At 43.8% G+C, this 22,092-nt stretch overlaps 2 protein-coding genes across 11 annotated transcripts in view; one reads left to right on the top strand and one right to left on the bottom strand.

Moving 5' to 3' along the window:
- Nucleotides 1-19,775, top strand: part of aak1a (AP2 associated kinase 1a) — a 47,790-nt gene extending 28,015 nt beyond the window's left edge. For 2 of the 10 annotated variants that reach the window (XM_084181192.1, XM_084181190.1), the window contains exons 19-20: nt 247-357; nt 7,436-10,579. In XM_084181192.1, the coding sequence (XP_084037318.1) occupies nt 247-357; nt 7,436-8,265 (941 nt within the window). In that variant the 3' untranslated portion in view covers nt 8,266-10,579. Of the gene's footprint in view, nt 1-246; nt 358-7,435; nt 10,580-19,490; nt 19,558-19,688 lie in introns of those variants that run through there. The other 8 variants (XM_084181198.1, XM_084181197.1, XM_084181191.1 and 5 more) reach the window with 6 other exon arrangements.
- Nucleotides 9,301-17,113, bottom strand: LOC311144997 (uncharacterized protein; the record flags this gene model as incomplete). Its single annotated transcript, XM_084181206.1, has 3 exons — nt 14,934-17,113; nt 14,664-14,733; nt 9,301-9,586 (listed from the first exon to the last, which is right to left on the bottom strand). Exons 1-3 carry the CDS (start codon nt 15,844-15,846, stop codon nt 9,301-9,303), a joined length of 1,269 nt encoding a protein of 422 aa, XP_084037332.1. The 5' UTR covers nt 15,847-17,113.
- Nucleotides 19,776-22,092: the final 2,317 nt, after the last annotated feature.

Here is a 22,092-nt window from a genome sequence, read left to right as displayed (position 1 = left end):
GTTCAAACGGTGAGGTAACCATTTGTAGCACTATGCTGCTGCCACAACATTGTGGGACCTTCTGCAGACCCTTGACTCATTTACAAAAGCCACATCAGATGCATGGCTTAGTACTAATGCTGTGACTGCTCTGGCTGCATCTGTCTCTGTACTTCCTGCACCCTCCCCTCCTCCCTCCTCGCTCTCTTCTGGGCTGCGCTAACCTCACCCTCCATTACCCCTTCACCTCCTCTCCTCCACCTGCAGACTCTGCTTACCTCATGTTGGGCTTCCAGCCGCCCGAGGCTGGGGAGAAGGGCACTGAGGACGAATTTGACCCCATCCCCGTGCTCATCTCCAAAAACTCCAACAACCAAGGTACGTAAGGCAGGCCAGCAGTGTGCAGATAGGGTTGAATCCACGTGTCTCATTGATCCACACAGATCTGCTGAGGACCAAAGTACTGTTCTGTATGAGCTGCCAGGGGACCACGAATGAGCACACCCATTACTGAGAAACCCTAGCTAACACCCTAGTTCATCACTTACACCTGCTGAGAGCAACCATGGCTGGATGTGCTGTAACATTAGCTAGCCCTTCTCATCCTAGCATGCTTTCACATCAGTGGGTTTCTCTAAACTTTCGCTCATTGACTTTTCACTGGCTGAACGTTGTCAATAAGAATTGGCAGTTCCTATCAAAGGCAGGCACCATTCTGCAGTTGTTTTGTACAGTCTGTCAGAACAGAAGCGCCAACAGCAGAGCTTGAAGGCATCTTTTAAGAGTAGTGTCTTCTAGAGGTTAGGAAGACATACAAGATGTCCTCCTCCCTGCACTCTATCCCTGAAATGCTGCGCCTGCATATAGATAATCTCGCTTACTTTCTGTCTCTTTTGTTCTCTTCCTACCCCTGTCCCTCATTCACTCGTGTCTGCTCCTGTCATCCCACCCTCGCTCCTGTCCTCTTCTCTTTCACCAATTCTCAATGCTTTGCCATGATCTGTCCTGTCTCTCTTCTATGCTCTCTCAAATACTTTCCTTTCCCCCTCTTCGCTCTTCCTTGCTCCGTCCATGTCCTCTTCTCTCTCTCTCTCTCTCTCTCTCTCTCTTTCTGGCACGTTTCAGGTGGTCACTCGCGCAGCAACAGTGGCAGTTCAGAGTCCAGCATCCCCAACTTGGCCCGCTCCCTTCTGCTGGTGGATCAGCTCATCGACCTCTAGGGGGGTGGGGGAGAGAGGTCGAAGGGGCAGCGTGCAATCGTAACATGTAGGGGATGGAGAGGGGGCAGCAGAGGCACTTATGTAGCACCTTGCAAGGTGAAATGGAGGAGCTTTAGTGTGGACTAGTAAACACTTTCTCTGGTGTGCCTCCTTGCCCCCGCCTCCATCTCTTGCTTTCCTGATACGCTAGTTTCAAACCATTAATTCTGGCCGTTGGCATTCCCATGTTGGTAACAACATTGCATTAACTCCCCGTCCTGACAGATTGTCTGCTTCTGTCTTGGCTGCACTATGGTCTTTATCATGCTGTCATCCATCTGTCAACATTCCTCATTGTCCTGCCATGCGGATTCAGCCCCACCCTATGCACATACTGCCTGGCTTGCCCATAACTCCATTGGCTTTGCTATGTTTGATCAGGGTTTAAGCTTCCTTTATACAAATGTATGTGTCCTAGGTCTGACCACGTAACATAGCCAGGAGAGAGAGAAGTACTGTACTGCTATCTGTATGCACTCTTCCTGTAGCAGCTATGACCATGTCTAGTCATTACAGCAAAGCAGGCATTTAGAAAAGCAGAAGCTGACTGAACTATCCCGAGCTGCTTGCATGGGGCATACAGAGGAGACCAATGAGCTGTCAGTCCTTAGGCTCCTGCTGTGTTTTTAACTTTTCTCAAACTGCTGTGGTTCACCGCTGCCCCTTGGGAATGTTTGGCTGTCTGTTGCAAATGTTCGAAGATGTCTATGTGTCATTGTGAGCTCAAAAGCACTTGTGCAACATGCACCGTTATGGTAGACATATCGTCTCTATCTACAGGCTGTGGCTAGCTACTGTACCCCCAAACTGGCTCAGATAGTCAGGTCTTCTACAACAACCATCTCCTTGACTGTACAACCATGTTTATATTGGCTGTGCTTTATGTAAGAGCTACAATCTGTTTATCTGAACATTCCCTGGGATTATTGTTCCAGTCCTGTGCATTTCCTATAGTTTAAGATCATATTGAGCTGGTGCATTTTGCCTCTTACTATACCTCTAAGTATAAGAATGATCTGGAAAGGTTGACGCATTAGCGGTATTATTCTAAATGTGTGTAATTCATTTGAATGCCCTTGTCTTCTTGGTCATACATTAAGACGGGTGCTCAACAACTTTCTCTCTTGGGCAGAATGCATGCTAACCGGCTATTGGGCAGAATGCATGCTAACCGGCTATTGGGCAGAATGCATGCTAACCGGCTATTGGGCAGAATGCATGCTAACCGGCTATTGGGCAGAATGCATGCTAACCGGCTATTGGGCAGAATGCATGCTAACCGGCTATTGGGCAGTATGCATGCTAACCGGCTATTGGGCAGAATGCATGCTAACCGGCTATTGGGCAGAATGCATGCTAACCGGCTATTGGGCAGAATGCATGCTAACCGGCTATTGGGCAGAATGCATGCTAACCGGCTATTGGGCAGAATGCATGCTAACCGGCTATTGGGCAGAATGCATGCTAACCGGCTATTGGGCAGAATGCATGCTAACCGGCTATTGGGCAGAATGCATGCTAACCGGCTATTGGGCAGAATGCATGCTAACCGGCTATTGGGCAGAATGCATGCTAACCGGCTATTGGGCAGAATGCATGCTAACCGGCTATTGGGCAGAATGCATGCTAACCGGCTATTGATCATGTGTATTCCAATAAGAGCTTTATCGTCGCTATTCTGTTTCATTTGGGTTTCTGTCCTCGGCCCATTGGTTAGCAGATCTACATTTCCGAGAATGTGAGAGAGAAATTAGTCCCATATTGAGCATGGATACAGCTGAACAGTGCAATGGTCGCGTATCTCATTGTGGTTGTTTGGTGAGGGTCAGCTGATCTTTACCAGTGAGCCAGCAGAGTGAGAAGTAGTTGCAGCTGAGCTTGGGTTTTGTCTGCTTGTGTTGTGCTGGTGTGGTCCTACAGCCAATCACAGTTTCTCTTTTTGTTCCATGTGTCTCTGTTGCACATTTCATCCTCATCATTCATATCCATCTCCCTTCTGTCCAATCTACTCATCCATACCACACACACATATATACACCGTGATGTTGCTTGCCCTATATAGTGTAATGATCTGGAAAAATATCCATTCCCTAGTCCCTACCAACTCATGTATATAAAACCACTATTTCAATGTCCTCATTCTCCCCTTGTAAAGAAGTAGTTAAAGTATACTGAACAAAAATATAAACGCAACAATTTCAACAATTTTACTGAGTTACAGTTCATATAAGGAAATCAAATCAAATCAAATTTTATTGGTCACATGCGCCGAATACAACAGGTGCAGACATTACAGTGAAATGCTTACTTACAGCCCTTAACCAACAGTGCATTTATTTTAAACAAAAAAGTAAGAATAAAACAACAACAAAAAAGTGTTGAGAAAAAAAGAGCAGAAGTAAAAAATAAAGTGACAGTAGGGAGGCTATATATACAATAGAATAAAGTGACAGTAGGGAGGCTATATATACAGGGGGGTACCGTTGCATAGTAAACGTGCGGGGGCACCGGCCAGTTGAGGCAGTTGAGGCAATATGTACATGTGGGTAGAGTTAAAGTGACTATGCATAAATACTTAACAGAGTAGCAGCAGCGTGAAAAGGATGGGGTGGGGGGGCAGTGCAAATAGTCCGGGTAGCCATGATTAGCTGTTCAGGAGTCTTATGGCTTGGGGGTAGAAGCTGTTGAGAAGTCTTTTGGACCTAGACTTGGCACTCCGGTATCGCTTGCCGTGCGGTAGCAGAGAGAACAGTCTATGACTAGGGTGACTGGAGTCTTTGACAATTTTGAGGGCCTTCAGTCAATTGAAATAAATTCATTAGGCCCTAATCTATGGATTTCACATGACTTGGTAGGGGTGCAGCCACAGGTGGGCTTGGGAGGGCATAGGCCCACCCACTGGGGAGTCAGGCCCAGCCAATCAGAATGAGTTTTCCCCACTAAAGGGCTTTATTACAGACATAAATACTCCGCAGGTGAAGAGCTTCTTGATATGCCACACCTGTCAGGTGGATGGATTATCTTGGCAAAGGAGAAATGTTTTTGCACATTGAAAAATTCTGGGACATTTTATTTTAGCTCATGAAACATGGGACCAACACTTTACATGTTGCGTTTATATTTTTGTTCAGTATACATTTTAAAGTGTTTCATATTTAAAGACATGTCATATCATGGTATGAATAAATGTGACTTGATAGTGTTATAGAATGAATGTATGAAGTGAGTATCAATATGAAATATATACAATTCATAAGTACATATTATAGGTAAATGAAAATAAAGTTTATTTCTGTGTATTCTTTATGGGGTTGTATTTAAGAATGCAAAGATATTGTGTCCCTCATTTTTGTCCAAAGTATTTTTGTCTATCCTTCTTGGTCTTGTGGGACTATTTCAGCATAGGGAAGCCACTAGCCCCATGGTTTTAGCTATCTTAATTTGGTGGTGTTCTGAGAACAGCTCTGTGCTTGTGACTTACCTTATTGGAGTATTATCTTCAAGCTTCATCCTTGGTTTTCCCATAGTTTTCTCTGGTTTGATTTTCTTCCTCTGAGTTGTAGTTTATTTAACAACAGAGTCCCTTCCCTCCTCTGGAAACAGGGCTTATGATGGAAGGGTCTTCCTGATATCTCTGTTCTTTCCTCCTCCTTTACTGTTAACCCCTAAATGCATCACACAGTCTAGCCTATCTACTTACAAGTTACAATGCAATGAGTCTCATTTGTTGGAAACGGAACCAAAATGTGTCTTACTCTTGACACATCTTTATCATCCTCCCAGCAAGCATAATCAGTGGATATAATGTACTACATTGTACCCACCCTTGATTTACCTGAGGCATATGAAAATTAGACGGTACAATATTTAAAAAACTAAACTGAAATGCAACACGTATAAGAACTTTCAACTCCACAAAATGCATTTATTCAATTTCAGAAAGTCTTGTTTCCATACTTGGAAAATATTCAAAGCAAAAATATACATTTCCATTGAGGTGTTACTGCTAGTATAGCATACTTTAAGTTAAAGATAATTTCTTAGTTTTTTTCTTTAAAATACAAATGAGTTTTACCCCAAACCATATATATTGTACAGTAAATTCTAGAAATTGGGCTGTGGATTTTAAAGTGTGTATGGCCTGTATGGAGAGAGAATCAGTAAAACTGCTCGGGTTTTGTTTTTATTAATTTTCCTCTCCAATCTACTTGATGTACAGTTCAGTCTTTTGCAGGTTTTAGTGTGGCTAACCTATGCAATTCTACAGTAGTGCTCATATTATCCTTAGACACCACAGTGCTGTATCAGTAGAGGTCTAGCCTTGCCAGTAGAGTTTTACTTGTGTTGCTGTGAAACTGATGTACCTAAGTCTGTTTGCTGAGGCAAAACAGTGACAAGTATAATCTATTTGATTATATGAAAACTGTTGAACTGAGCAAACAGCAGTTGTCCATATGTGAAATCACAGTTATTATCTAATGTGTACCTTCTATTTTTATGAAATTAGAAAAAAATATTCAAAAAGAAAGGGACATTAAATAAACGTGAATGTAACTCTAGTCTCGTTGGTGTATTTTTCAAATCATCAGTAGGAAATGTAGTTCAATATATGGTTGTGTTATGAGATAATTGGAAGAGCAAGTATAGGTGGATAACACATCAGTCTGTTGCTTAGTCACACACCCACATAATTCACTTCCCTAACAATGTCAAGGCTCACACTTCAGACAGAAAATGCAATCTGCTGTCAGTTTGCCAGCTTATGAATGCATTAAAAGCTTTCAGAAGCCTCTGCGTTTAAAAAATCATTTTTTCTCCTTTTAAAATTTTTTTTTCTCCTTTTGACTTATCAAAAAGTCAGTATATCAGTACAGTATGGAAGTGCTCACTCATCCTATCATGCCTTGGTGCTAGGCTGAGCAACTAACACACACTGCACTCTTACCTGGAGTTTGAGTCCTCTCGCTTACTGTAGTGTACTGTAGAGCTCACACACCTAACTTCTTGCCTTTCAATCCACTGAAAGGTTGAGTATCTTAGAGCTACAGTTCCACTTCTTCTCTTACTCACAACCTGCCCAGCTCTTTGTCCTCTGGCTGACTCTGGACTGTGTCCTAAATGGCTGCCACTAACCCTCTCCCCCTGGGGCTGCCGGCTAACTCCTGCTACCTGCACTACCAAGGTAAGACTGCCCCTGTTTCTGCCCCCCTCTGTCTGTCTGTCTACTCCTGTCAATCTCACTCTGCTGGGACTCCAGTGAGTCCTCTCACTCCACCTTGTTTCCACAGGTCCATTTGATCCTTATCAAGTCCCTATATCTTTATATAACTTACCAATAACGACCCTAAATCTACCAGTATTACTCTTTGTAGTGGTGCGTGGAATTGTTTTGATGAGGGGTTGTGTATCTGCTTAGAGGATGTTGCAGGTCTCCTGAAAAACAACAAGTGGAAACAAGGTATTTTGTGTTGTATTGATAGCGCTGAATAGTCGTCTTGTGTTCATTGTGTTGTACAGAGTAGATTATGTTGTGTTTTTGGAGTCGTGCTGTGCTGGCTTGCTGCTGTTGGACCATTGTACTGTTGTTGCTGTTTCCATGGTGTTTACTTGTTTGCAGTATGCTGTTGTACGTGTCATCTTTGGGAGTGACATTGATGCTTTGTTAGACCAAAGGACCACAGACAGTAGTTCAAAGCTGAGAGAGGGTTCTCAATGTAAACTAACTAGTCATCTTGTCTCAGTGTACACATCTTAAAGGGCAACTCCACCACTTTAACATAATTTTCATTATCTCCAGCACAATACTATTGTCTACATATGTGGAAACAGCGCTTTTCTATATTTTGTAGAAAAAATACATGTAGTTTAAAAGTTCTACCCGATGACATCATCAAAAGTTAAAACATTTTAAAAAGTGTTTTTCAAACATTATGAGAATCGTGGTGACGTGGGAAACAAGAAAATACCCTCCTGGCTAAACTTGTTACAGGTTTTGGAAATCACCCGTTTTTCCTACCCTGTGATGTCACAGAGAAGCATTTTTTAGGGCCTTGTCTTTTTAACCACAGATCATAGAAATGTGCCGTTTTCACATATGTAGACACTGGTATGGTGCTGGAGATAATGAATGAGATTGAAAAGTGGCAGAATTGCACTTTAAGTCTCATCCTTTACTTTGTGTCTTCTCTCCTCTGCAGAGCTGAAAGGGGAAAGGAAAAGCTACGCTGTGCTAGACAAGGGGAGGTCAGAGAATGAGCTGCCTGGAGAAGGCCACAGAGCAGATGAGGGCTGTGTCCACTCCAGCGATGAGGAATTTGAGGAGGAAGACAAGAGAGAGGAGGAGCAGGGCAGGAGGGCCAGTGAGAGTGATGAGGTGGTCCATGACTGCAGTGGTTCCAGACCTTTGCTGCTGGATTCAGATGAAGAGGAAGAGCAGGGGTCTGAATTACCCCTCCCACCCTCCCAGCCATCCCTATCACACCCACAACTCTCCACTCCCTCCCACCAACCTACCCCAGGCCCACGTGCCCCATCCCAGAATCATTCCCACCAGATGCCCCAGCAAGCCAGGGGGGTTGACGTTGTCGCTGATGTCTTCTCGAAAGCCCCTTTCAGGGTTGGACAGGAAGAGGCAGGTGACGTGTTCGCAAATGCCCCGTTCCCACGTCACCCTGTTGTGACACAAAAGCATCCAGATGTCTTCCTGCAGGCCCCCTTTGTGAAGCCCAAGACCCAACACCCTCACCCAGCTGTGCTTTACCCTGTGGCTCATGAACCAGCCCTCTCGAGCCAGGTGGCCCCGCAGCCTTTCCGCCCACAGGCCCTGGCCAAGTACTCCCGACACTTTCAGGGCCCATTGCCTCAGCAGCCTGTGACAGCTCAGAGGGTGTTGTCCAACGTGAGCAGGCAGACTGCTGTGAGCTCAGTACCTGTGGGACCCTTACACTCCTGGACTTCAGAGGTAAGTGCAGTAGACCCCTTTGTCTCTGCGCCCTTTCACCTTAAGGCCCCGCAAGAGAAGCCCTGAAAGCTCCCATCCTTTCTTACAAAGCAGGGGAGCCAGCATTGGAGGCCACACCTGTGCACACTACACTAAAGCATACACACAGCATGCTGTCACCAGCACCGGGGCTGGACTGCAGGGTGTCATAGAACTCTTAAGATCTTATCCTTTACAAACTCGGATCAGTCTTGATATTGCGCAAGGTCATCAATGCGCTTTTTTGCTGCAGTAGAATAAAGGGGTTCAAGTTAGTCCCAGTTGTCCCGGTGCTGGTTACTGTCATATCCTTTGGTGTGCACAGAGGATATGGCAGTCGTGTTTTTTTTCTGCCTACCTCAGTTTGTCCTCAGCTTTTCTATCGGAGCGAAGACATTGCTCAATTTAGAGAGCTTGTCGGGGGCCAGTGTTGGAGGATTAGATACAGACAGGACACACACATAGGCTTTACTGCTCGATTCAATTTGACCCTCTGCTCCTTCACTCAGTCCATTATCCATTGATCTGTGATGTCCAATAAGTATTCCCATGACAGCCCTGGTCTCTCAGGGTGATGATGTCACTACTTATCCAGGGGTTATCCTCTCACAGGTGGTTCCTCTACATGTCTTATATACTTCTGATGTTTTGGAAGTAATCTGATGACCATTTTAGCCCATTGAGTGGTGTATACTTTTTACTAGGTAGGTTCATGTACATCTGGCGGTGCTGTCATATTTGATCATTTATTATAATAATCAGATGCTGGATTATGTTGCACATGTCAAGCTATAGTGCATTATGAGTTGACATTTTAGCCTTTGTTTTGATTCAACACAGATTGTCTTCTTATTCACTTGTGTTTATGGTCACCTGACTCACAGTACTGCTTAAGTCAGCCTAAGGCATCTGTCACTTAATGTACATGCAGGGCATATAGTACATAACATACCTTACTGAGGCCAAAGGTCAGAGTTTCTCCTTAAACTTGTCCTCTCTTGTGGGTGCCTCTGCTGTATGTAATTGTGTTGGTTTACTTTAATTTTGAACTGAGCAGGTTGTTAATGTTGTAGCAGAGAAGCCTTACAGAAGTCCTCCACTCTCATGACCAGCCAGCACTATTGGCAAAGTCACAATCAGCACCTCCACTACACTCCCAGTCAGCACCTCCACTACACTCCCAGTCAGCACCTCCACTACACTCCCAGTCAGCACCTCCACTACACTCCCAGTCAGCACCTCCACTACACTCCCAGTCAGCACCTCCACTACACTCCCAGTCAGCACCTCCACTACACTCCCAGTCAGCACCTCCACTACACTCCCAGTCAGCACCTCCACTACACTCCCAGTCAGCACCTCCACTACACTCCCAGTCAGCACCTTCACCACACTCCGTCAGCATCCTTTGCTAATGCTACGTAACGCTATGCACTCACAATCAACACCTGCTCATTCACAATCATTTTCTTAATGAGCAATTCTACATTCTACCTGCACTCGATTCACTAAGATTTGAAACCCTTTACAATCAGCAACCAATTCTACCTTTACAAATCAGCACCCCCATCTCAGAACATATCAGAATAACTACAACCCTGTCAAGCACCTCAAGCGAAACACACAACTTTCACGTTAGGCAAGTCACACACACTTACCTACACATGCTCAAAAGACAATTCCAAGTAAAGGGTCAACACATGGTTTCATCATAAACCCATAAGTGTTAAGCTTTTACTCTTCTACACCAGATTTTGCATTCCTTTTTTTTATAGCGATATGAAATGCTGAAATGGTATTCCACTGACTATTGTAGAATCTTGAAGCACTTTTCAATGTTTGCGATCCATTACATTACCTAGTGATGGTGTGGACCAATACAGACTTTCTCAGCTACTTGATCCAAAGTAAGAACCCCGTCTTAAAAGGAGAAATTATTCTGATTTTGCTTTTTGTCATTCTATGTGATTACACTTTGTATAACATGTTAATTCATCTGCCGTGCAAATGAAGACTGAACACTGCATCAGCAGCAATGATAATGTACTCTACATGTGTTGAGGTGACACAGCTTTCTGAAGTTGTTAAAATGTTCCTTTCCTGGAAAACTTAAAAGCAGCATTTTTGTTTGATTTATGTCTGACTGTAGTATGTTGTGTGGTGGCTGATTCTACAGCAAGCCTCACCTGCTGAAACCTAAAGGCATCCATATCAAAATACTTGAGTCATGCAAAGCTTGCCATTGAACACCATCAAATGTTGTATGTCCTTAAGTAAAGATAAATAAATGTATGCAAAACAAGTAAATCTCAGTTGTAATTTGTTGCGTTTGTGTATCATCATGACACACCCATATGCAATGCATGTTATAAGATGAACCTTTCCTCTACCTTGTGGTTATACAGTGAGGGGAAAAAAGTATGTGATCCCCTGCTGATTTTGTACGTTTGCCCACTGACAAAGAAATGATCAGTCTATAATTTTAATGGTAGGTTTATTTGAACAGTGAGACAGAATAAAAACAAAAAAATCAAAAAAAACGCATGTCAAAAATGTTATAAATTGATTTGCATTTTAATGAGGGAAATAAGTATTTGACTCCCTCTCAATCAGAAAGATTTCTGGCTCCCAGGTGTCTTTTTATACAGGTAACGAGCTGAGGTTAGGAGCACACTCTTAAAGGGAGTGCTCCTAATCTCAGCTTGTTACCTGTATAAAAGACACCTGTCCACAGAAGCAATCAATCAATCAGATTCCAAACTCTCCACCATGGCCAAGACCAAAGAGCTCTCCAAGGATGTCAGGGACAAGATTGTAGACCTACACAAGGCTGGAATGGGCTACAAGACCATCGCCAAGCAGCTTGGTGAGAAGGTGACAACAGTTGGTGCGATTATTCGCAAATGGAAGAAACACAAAATAACTGTCAATCGCCCTCAGCCTGGGGCTCCATGCAAGATCTCACCTCGTGGAGTTGCAATGATCATGAGAACTGTGAGGAATCAGCCCAGAACTACACGGGAGGATCTTGTCAATGATCTCAAGGCAGCTGGGACCATAGTCACCAAGAAAACAATTGGTAACACACTACGCCGTGAAGGACTGAAATCCTGCAGCACCCGCAAGGTCCCCCTGCTCAAGAAAGCACATATACAGGCCCGTCTGAAGTTTGCCAATGAACATCTCAATGATTCAGAGGAGAACTGGGTGAAAGTGTTGTGGTCAGATGAGACCAAAATGGAGCTCTTTGGCATCAACTCAACTCGCCGTGTTTGGAGGAGGAGGAATGCTGCCTATGACCCCAAGAACACCATCCCCACCGTCAAACATGGAGGTGGAACCATTATGCTTTGGGGGTGTTTTTCTGCTAAGGGGACAGAACAACTTCACTGCATCAAAGGGACGATAGACGAGGCCATGTACTGACAAATCTTGGGTGAGAACCTCCTTCCCTCAGCCAGGGCATTGAAAATGGGTCGTGGATGGATATTCCAGCATGACAATGACCCAAAACACACGGCCAAGGCAACAAAGGAGTGGCTCAAGAAGAAGCACAGCCAGTCTCCAGACCTTAATCCCATAGAAAATCTGTGGAGGGAGCTGAAGGTTCGAGTTGCCAAACGTCAGCCTCGAAACCTTAATGACTTGGAGAAGATCTGCAAAGAGGAGTGGGACAAAATCCCTCCTGAGATGTGTGCAAACCTGGTGGCCAACTACAAGAAATGTCTGACCTCTGTGATTGCCAACAAGGGTTTTGCCACCAAGTACTAAGTCATGTTTTGCAGAGGGGTCAAATACTTATTTCCCTCATTAAAATGCAAATCAATTTATAACATTTTTGACATGCGTTTTTCTGGATTATTTTGTTGTTATTCTGTCTCTCACTGTTCAAATAAACCTACCATTAAAATTATAGACTGATCATGTCTTTGTCAGTGGGCAAACATACAAAATCAGCAGGGGATCAAATACTTTTTTCCCTCACTGTAGATATATGTATTACACTGAACTAAAATATAAATGCAACATGTAAAGTGTTGGTTTCATGAGCTGAAATAAGATTCCAGAAATTTTCCATATGCACAAAAACGTTTACTTCACTCAAATTTTGTGAAATTATTTGTTTATATCCATGTTAGTGAGCATTTATCCTTTGCCAAGATAATCCATCCACCTGACAGGTGTGGCATATCAAGAAGCTGATTAAACAGCATGATCATTACACAGGTGCACCTTGTGCTGGGGACAATAAAAGGCCATTAAAATGTGCAGTTCTGTCACAACACAATGCCACAGATGTCTCAAGTTGAGGGAGTGTGCAATTGGCATGCTGACTGCAGGAATTTCAACCAGTGCTGTTGCCTGAGAATTGAATGTTCATTTATCTACCATAAGCCGCCTCCAACGTTGTTTTAGAAAATATGGCAGTACGTCCAACCGGCCTCACAATCGCAGACCACATGTAACCACGCCAGCCCAGGACCTCCGCATCCGGCTTCTACACCGGCGGGATCGGCTGAGATCAGCCACCCAGACAGCTGATGAAACTGTGGATTTGCACAACCGAAGAATTCTGCAGAAACTGTCTCAGGGAAGCTTGTCATGACCTGACTGCAGTTTGGCGTCGTAACCAACTTCAGTGGGCAAATGCTCACCTTCGATGGCCACTGGCATGTTGGAGAAGTGTGCTCTTCACGGATGAATCCTGATTTCAACTGTGGCGGACAGTGTGTATGGCGTCGTGTCGGTGAGCGGTTTGCTGACGTCAACGTTGTGAACAGAGTGCCCCATGGTGGCGGTGGGGTTATGGTATGGGCAGGCATAAGCTACGGACAATGAACACAATTGCATTTTATTGATGGCAATTTGAATGCACAAAGATACCATGACGAGATCCTGAGGCCTATTGTCGTGCCATTCATCCGCCACCATCACCTCATGTTTCAGCATGATAATGCATGGCCCCATGTTGCAAGGATCTGTACACAATTCCTGGAAGCTGAAAGTGTCCCAGTTCTTCCATGGCCTGCATACTCACCAGACGTCACCCATTGAGCATGTTTGGGATACTCTGGAACGACGTGTAAGACAGCGTGTTCCAGTTCCCGACAATATCCAGCAACTTCGCACAGCCGTTGAAGAGTGGGACAACGATCAACTCTATGGGAAGGAGATGTCACACTGCATGAGGCAAATGGTGGTCACACCAGATACTGACTGGTTTTCTGATCCACGCCCCTAATTTTTTAAAAAGGTATCTGTGACCAACAGATGCATGTCTGTATTCTCAGTAATGTGAAATTCATAGATTAGGGCCTAATGAATTTATTTAAATTGACTGATTTCCTTATCAACTATAACTCATTACAATGTTTGAAATTGTTGCATGTTGCGTTTCTATTTTTGTTCAGTATATAGGAACCATGTTTTGGTTCCTACACAAAATATGGTTCCAGGGAAATAAAACAAGGACTGTTTCTGCCCTGGAGTTTACGGAAATTGCGTAATTGTTGAGAAAGATCACAAACATGGCGACTTACAGACAGGTCGGGAGGTTGTTGGGTATTTCTGCAAAAAATTCAAGTCCGTAAGTTGTCCTCTGTGGATTTGTTGAACTCTGACTGAAGATGTCTATCAAGCTGTAGTAATGCATGTTTTCAAATGCTCTCTCACTAGCGTAGAATCCCGTATTATCGGCATATTCAACAGCGTTTAAGAAATATATTACCTTCAACAGTGTTATCTTGTGATCAAGCCTTCAATGTTTTGTGATTATTGGTGTCGTAAAAATGTTAGCTAACGGGTTAGCATTTAGCAAGTTTGACATTTCATTGGAAATACTACTGTTATCAGCTTTTGATAAGCTGTTTAGCAAAAAAATACGTCCCGTATTATCGGCATACGGCCCCCAGTTATTGGCCACCTTACTATTTTGTCCAATTACAAGATATATCCGTTTAATTTTGTTGAAAAAAGAGACACCAACCACGTACCCGAAGTGTTTACTAGATAGTTGGCTAGTTGGCTAGTCTTCAGGTAAAAAATAATGATTTGCCTGTCAACTTTTCATTGCGTAGCCCAGTGCGCCCTCCTGTGAAAATGGTTCTTCACCAACATATTCAGTGTTGTAACCAAATAAAATATGAGTATTAATAATTTACATAAAATACACTTTAATTTCAGTTATGTGCATTAACATAAACAATGAAAACACTGTTGGAGTTTGTGTTGCAGAGGTGCACTTGGAAAGTAAAGGAAGAAATACACAAGATGGGTTCAATAAATATATATATTATATTTTAGACTTATTTTTTTGAACAAATAAATAATTTCATATGAATACAAACAAAACAAACAATTAAATCTCGACCTCCATCCCTATATTGTCACAAAAATCACAATATAAATCCAGCTCCACCGCTACCTCTTGATCCCACTGCACACACCTGCAGTGGAACCAGTGCTGGCAGAAGTCACAGCACACCCATGGTGTAGCTTTTCTCTTCCTTTTCTGTGCTGCAGTTTGAGAAAAAGTAGTGTTAGACAGAGCATGTTGCATGAAAACCCTTTAAAACTTTTTTACATCAATACCTCTGGAGGAAGCTGCAGAGGTTTTGGAGGAGGTGGAGATGACTTGAGGGCTGGTGCTATGTACTGTAGATATGCTGTTTTATAAAACAGATAAGTCATTTTTTCGTAATTTAACATGTGTTTACCTGTGGAGGTGGTGGTATTCAAATTGCAGGGGGCAGGGACACCAGACGAGGCTGCTATGGTGGTGTGACCAGGGGAGACGGAGGAGGCAGTTGGTCCAGAGGAGGCTGTGTTGGTGGTGACAGACATGGGGGGTGGTGTGCATTGGGGTGGTGGTGGACAAAACCGCAGACGATGGTTTGGAGGAGCTGGTGTTTGTAATGGCGGGGTTGAGGGGCCGACGATGGTGTGGCCGGGAGAGTAGGCATGTGGCCGCCTTCTGCAGCTGGGGACTCCGGCGGCTCCTACAGGTGTTGCACACTGGGAGGCACTGGCAGTGGTGATGCAGCTGTCAGGAGTGGTTCCAGCAGGGGGTCCAGCAGAGGCGATGGCGTCAATGGTCTCATCCATGGCAGCCCTCTCCTGTGCCCTCTGTGTTCTGAGGGCTGCCCGATGCTCTTTCTCCTCTGCCTCGGCCCTCTCCTTCTCACCCCTCTCCTGCCACTGGCGCGTGTATTCCTCCCCGGTGAGGCATGTGGCGACCACAGGGAGTCTTCTGTATCGGTCCAGCCGATACTTCAGGACAGTAAGGATGTGCCCCAGGTCCTTCGCTATCAGCCCCCCCTCTATTAGGGGGTGCTCTTCTAGAGCTAGGGATGGGACTGGAGCAGCGGCTGGGACTGGAGCAGGGGCTGAGGGTCCTCCTGTGGTCGCTGTGGAGGAGGTGCTGATGGATGGCACAGTGCTGCTGGTTCCAGTAGAGGCGGTGTTGGGACCCGGCAGGGTCCGAGACGGCATTAAACGGGACCCTTCAATGGCTGAAGGGTCAAAAGGGAAGAGGCCACACTTCTTAAACCCTTCCACCACATAGCGCATGTCCTTGCATCGCTGGTACGGGTAGCGGAATACTCTGGCAAATTCTGATTTGTTTACCATGTAGGAGTGAGTTCTCCAGCTACCTTGGAGAACTCAGCCTTTAAAGGGCCAAAGTATGCCGCGGCTGCAGGACATGGGTGCAGTGTGGTGGAAGACAAAGAAGTATAACCCCTTCCCTTGGTGCCACCGCGAGCACTTCCGGGTCCATGTGGCTCTTGTGCCCATCGAAGAGGAGAAGGAGAGGGCGCTCTTTCACTGCATGCTTAATGAAGTGCTGAAACCACTTCCTGAACAGGTCCCCGTCAATGTAGCCACTGCTTGACCGTCCATACAAGGCTTGGGGGGGGGCCTCCCAGTGTGTAGTGGCCACCGGGGAAACACTTGGTGTAGATGATAAACGGGGGGACGTCCTCCCCAGTTGCGTTGAAGCAGGCCAGCACTGTGATGTGCTCCTTGGTCCCCGGAGCCTGCTGTCAAAATGTTCATGGTTCAAAGTTCCAAATACATTTTTGCAGATTGTGCAAAACGCCTCTGTCAGAGGATACGGTAAAGCTTGACAACATGCAGCTGTTTTCGTGATATGTATTATCTAATACTTACAATTTCTTTCCTTTTTGCTTACTTAGCAGTTCTATCAACATTTAGCAACTAAGATAGCAACATTAGAAAATCCGTTAGCTATATTTCAGAGGTAAAAAGTTGGATATTAAATTAGGTGTGGTCTGTCGCGCAGTCGAATTTTACAATATGCAGCGTGTTCCACAAAATGTGTACATATAACTTTTTTGAAAACTCTCAAAACCTAACTTAACTTACATAAATTGCACTGAAAATCGGTGGTCAGCTAGCTAAAAGGGTGTCGTTAGTCACAAAACTTACCGTTATTTTTCAGTCCATTTAAATGTTGAGCTCGATGTGATTCAGTCCTCCAACCGCTAGAGAGTGTCCGGGGTTAGGGGATGTCCGATGTTTGGGGAAAATTAGCTACATGTTCGTCAACTAAACAGTTAGCTGCTAACTGTTAGCTAGCTCTGTTTCATAAGATAAGGTCTGACGCAGTTTAGTAGTAATGAGCTAAAGTGATTATTGTAGCTCCATCTCCAGTAAAAAGTTATTACAGTTGCAATATGATTGAACTAGTTTAATAGGACATTTAATTTGTAGCTAGCAAACTAGCTAGTTGCTCAGCTTGCCTCACTGGGGAGAAAATACACAGGCAGCATCATGCTGTGGGGTTGCTTTGCTGCAGGAGGGACTGGTGCACTTCACAAAATAGATGGCATCATGAAGAAGGAAAATTATGTTGATATATTGAAGCAACATCTCAAGACATCAGTCAGGAAGTTAAAGCTTGGTCGCAAATGGGTCTTCCAAATGGACAATGACCCCAAGCATACTTCCAAAGTTGTGGCAAAATGGCTTAAGGACAACAAAGTCAAGGTATTGGAGTGGCCATCACAAAGCCCTGACCTCAATCCTATAGAAAATGTGTGGGCAGAACTGAAAAAGTGTGTGCAAGCAAGGAGGCCTACAAACCTGACTCAGTAACACCAACTCTGTCAGGAGGAATAGGCCAAAATTAACCCAACTTATTGTGGGAAGCTTGTGGAAGGCTACCCGAAACGTTTGACCCAAGTTAAACAATTTAAAGGCAATGCTACCAAATACTAATTGAGTGTATGTAAACTTCTGACCCACTGGGAATGTGATAAAAAAATGTAAGCTGAAAAAATCATTCTCTCTACTATTATTCTGACATTTCACATTCTTAAAATAAAGTGGTGATCCTAACTGACCTAAGACAGGGAATATTTACTAGGATTAAATGTCAGGAATTGTGAAAAACAGAGTTTAAATGTATTTGGCTAAGTAAAGTATGTAAACTTCCGACTTCAACTATGTATGTGTGTATGTACAGTGGGGAGAACAAGTATTTGATACACTGCCGATTTTGCAGGTTTTCCTACTTACAGAGCATGTAGAGGTCTGTAATTTTTATCATAGGTACACTTCAACTGTGAGAGACGGAATCTAAAACAAAAATCCAGAAAATCACATTGTATAATTTTTAAGTATTTCATTTGCATTTTATTGCATGACATAAGTATTTGATACATCAGAAAGCAGAACTTAATATTCGGTACAGAAACCTTTGTTTGCAATTACAGAGATCATACGTTTCCTGTAGGTCTTGACCATGTTTGCACACACTGCAGCAGGGATTTTGGCCCACTCCTCCATACAGACCTTCTCCAGATCCTTCAGGTTTTGGGGCTGTCGCTGGGCAATACGGACTTTCAGCTCCCTCCAAAGATTTTCTATTGGGTTCAGGTCTGGAGACTGGCTAGGCCACTCCAGGACCTTGAGATGCTTCTTACGGAGCCACTCCTTAGTTGCCCTGGCTGTGTGTTTCGGGTCGTTGTCATGCTGGAAGACCCAGCCACGACCCATCTTCAATGCTCTTACTGAGGGAAGGAGGTTGTTGGCCAAGATCTCGCGATACATGGCCCCATCCATCCTCCCCTCAATACGGTGCAGTCGTCCTGTCCCCTTTGCAGAAAAGCATCCCCAAAGAATTATGTTTCCACCTCCATGCTTCACGGTTGGGATGGTGTTCTTGGGGTTGTACTCATCCTTCTTCTTCCTCCAAACACGGCGAGTGGAGTTTAGACCAAAAAGCTCTATTTTTGTCTCATCAGACCACATGACCTTCTCCCATTCCTCCTCTGGATCATCCAGATGGTCATTGGCAAACTTCAGACGGGCCTGGACCTGCGCTGGCTTGAGCAGGGGGACCTTGCGTGCGCTGCAGGATTTTAATCTATGACGGCGTAATGTGTTACTAATGGTTTTCTTTGAGACTGTGGTCCCAGCTCTCTTTAGGTCATTGACCAGGTCCTGCCGTGTAGTTCTAGGCTGATCCCTCACCTTCCTCATGATCATTGATGCCCCACGAGGTGAGATCTTGCATGGAGCCCCAGACCGAGGGTGATTGACCGTCATCTTGAACTTCTTCCATTTTCTAATAATTGCGCCAACAGTTGTTGCCTTCTCACCAAGCTGCTTGCCTATTGTCCTGTAGCCCATCCCAGCCTTGTGCAGGTCTACAATTTTATCCCTGATGTCCTTACACAGCTCTCTGGTCTTGGCCATTGTGGAGAGGTTGGAGTCTGTTTGATTGAGTGTGTGGACAGGTGTCTTTTATACAGGTAACGAGTTCAAACAGGTGCAGTTAATACAGGTAATGAGTGGAGAACAGGAGGGCTTCTTAAAGAAAAACTAACAGGTCTGTGAGAGCCGGAATTCTTACTGGTTGGTAGGTGATCAAATACTTATGTAAAATGCAAATTAATTACTTAAAAATCATACAATGTGATTTTCTGGATTTTAGATTCCGTCTCTCACAGTTGAAGTGTACCTATGATAAAAAAAATTACAGACCTCTACATGCTTTGTAAGTAGGAAAACCTGCAAAATCGGCAGTGTATCAAATACTTGTTCTCCCCACTGTGTGTGTGTGTGTGTGTGTATGTATGTGTGTGTGTGTATATATATATATATATATATAATATATATATATATATATATTATTATTTTATTTTTTTAAATTAAAAAATAAAAGATGGTTGCATTTATTTCCTGTGTTAAATGTTATAAGTACTGTAAGCATATTTTTGCACAAACTGTTCCTTTTGTCTTTACAGCACCATCAGATGATGATGATGATGAGGTGATTGCTATGATCAAAGAGCTTCTGGACACCCGAATCAGGTATTATTACAGTAGTTGTATATAGCCTTTATCTGATATCTCCCTCCCTGTTGTCAGAAGTGTCTCTCTGCTCATTGCAGTATCAGTATGTATTAAATTCTTAACTCATGTGGCTTCCCCCAGGCCCACAGTGCAGGAGGATGGTGGAGATGTCCTGTATTGTGGCTTTGAGGTTGGCATTGTAAAGCTGAAGCTGCAGGTCTCCTGCACCAGTTGCCCCAGCTCCATGGTCACTCTGAAGAGTGGCATCCAGAATATGTTGCAGTTCTATGTCCCTGAAGTGGAAGGGGTGGAGCAGGTTTGTACCCTGTACGAAATAACTTGCAGAATTTGAGATGATTGCCTGTAGGTCTAGTTCTCGATTTCACAAGACTAACCTATCATGTGTTGTACTTTCCCAGGTGGAGGATGAGCAAGAGGAGGTTGCCCAAGGCTGAGTCCAATGGAAACTTCTCAGACCTTATAGACATTCCTCTTACCCTCTCCCCTCCTGCAGCCACTCTGGACTCCAGTATTGCTGATTAATCCGCATCGTAGAGGCTTGTCAGCACAGCAGAGGCGAAAGAAGAACTTAGCTGTTATTTTGAGAGATTTGTCATTGGACTTCATAACAGTTCCCAGAGATTGTCAGCAGTCAACCATTCTGGCTACGGGACTCAGTGGGTAAGAGAGGACTCCGCCTTGTCTGAAGTAGTGTCTTTGTCCTGCTGTTTGCTTTGGAAGGCTTCCAGGCTGATGGAGTTCCACTTTAACTTTTGTCTGACAATGTATTTATACCAGTATCTCATTATCACACCAAATAACTCAGTAAGTATTGGTTATTAAAAAAACAACTCCATCCATATACAACACATGTGCACACTGTATAATGTAAATAAATAAAGTACATTGAATTAAGAGTGAATTAAATTATTTGATTGAACGCCTTGAATGTTGGCAACCAAATCCTTTATCAAGTCTGATGGGAAAAAGTGCACATGTTGCACAGATAAAGGATACTCCTTTTGCCACTATGGTCTGGAGGAAAGCTTGAGTTTGCATTGGTTTAAGTCTTTTACTATGATCATGTACATTTTAAATAAGTAATTAAAAACCTATAAATTCTACATCTTTGTTGTGACTTTATCATCCACAAACCTTCATCTCTGTGCAGTCAACTCTGTTATGTAACTTCTTGGGCGATCCAAGCAAATTCACATAAAAATGTGTGTTATAGATCTGTCATTCTCAGTGAGTATGTTTACATGCACACTAATAATTCGATATTGAACTGATTATGGCAGTAGACAGAGTTTGGAAATAGTCATGTAAACACCTTCCTCTGCTTATCTTAATCGGCATAAGGTCAAAATCGAAGTAAGCATACGCCGATTAAAACACCTGGTTTTCTGAGCAATTTTTAGAATTATCAGTGGTGTGTATTCATGGATGCCAAGGGAAGCCAAGCTTCCCCAAGAAAATAAAAATATATATTTTGTATCTTTCGTCTCTGTGTTTCATAAATGTAATTCAATTCGCAAAAGGCTGAATGTATCTCACCAGAGAAAGCATCCGAGCAAGCGAAACAGCGCCCCTCTGTCTCTGTATGTGTAGCCCATCTATCTGATGCTGTCTGGTCAAAAAGAGTATGACATTATTGCCACCGTAGCATTGAATGCAAGGGAAGCCAGCGAGCATTTGGCCTCCCTTGATAAAAAAAAATCTAAAATAAGTGTTGAGCTAAACTGAGTGTGCTCCGCTGTGAATGGTCCTGGCGCAACAAAATAAAGTGTCAACGAAAGTCAGTTTGGATTTGGCTTCACACCAATCACATCACATCAGAAGCCAAACGTCATTGACAGAAAAATATTGAATTGTTGCATCTCATTGTCATGCTCCTGTAGCTGGCTAGCTAGTTAGCTAAAATAGTCCCTTTCATAAATGAGCCATGAATGGAGATAGGGTTTTTGACTTTTTACTTAATTCTCCGTACTGGCCAATGATTATAACAGCGATTCTGATCCAACTATCAATTCATACATTGTTCCCCTGGCCTGAGAGGATAGAGGTGCAACATGTAGCTAGATGTAGTAGGCTAATGTTAACTAGCTGGCCTGGCACATCGTTGCCCATGAAAGGAAATTAGGCTAGAAAGCAAGCATTTTAGCCAGGTAGCCTAGTACAATAAAAACTAAAAGCGTGTACTGTATGACAGTCATAGACCGTTTAGGCAGCATGAAAGAGGAGGATGGCATTGCCGTTTCTCTACAAGTAGGTTGAGTCAACGGCTGCGTTTCAAACACGCAAAAGACACACCCTTCTCCACTTACCCTCGCCTTATGCCTTTGGGGGAATCCCCGTGGCCATCTTTGCCGTCGGTCCAAACAATTAGCCAAGCAAGGGAAGTTGGCAACATAAGCCCCTCAGACCTTGTTTGTGATCAGGTGTACAATTCTATTCCCTCCGGGGCCTGAAATACCACATAATTCAATTCGCAATGATTGTTCAACCGCTAAGAAAAGTCAGCCAAAACTTAAAACCAACATCAATGTGGAG

This window comes from Coregonus lavaretus (genome assembly GCF_964263955.1).
Source record: "Coregonus lavaretus genome assembly, chromosome: 17".
NCBI lineage: Eukaryota > Metazoa > Chordata > Actinopteri > Salmoniformes > Salmonidae > Coregonus > Coregonus lavaretus.
The sequence above is the reverse complement of the archived record's forward strand: the minus strand, read 5'-3'. Positions and strand labels throughout refer to the sequence as shown.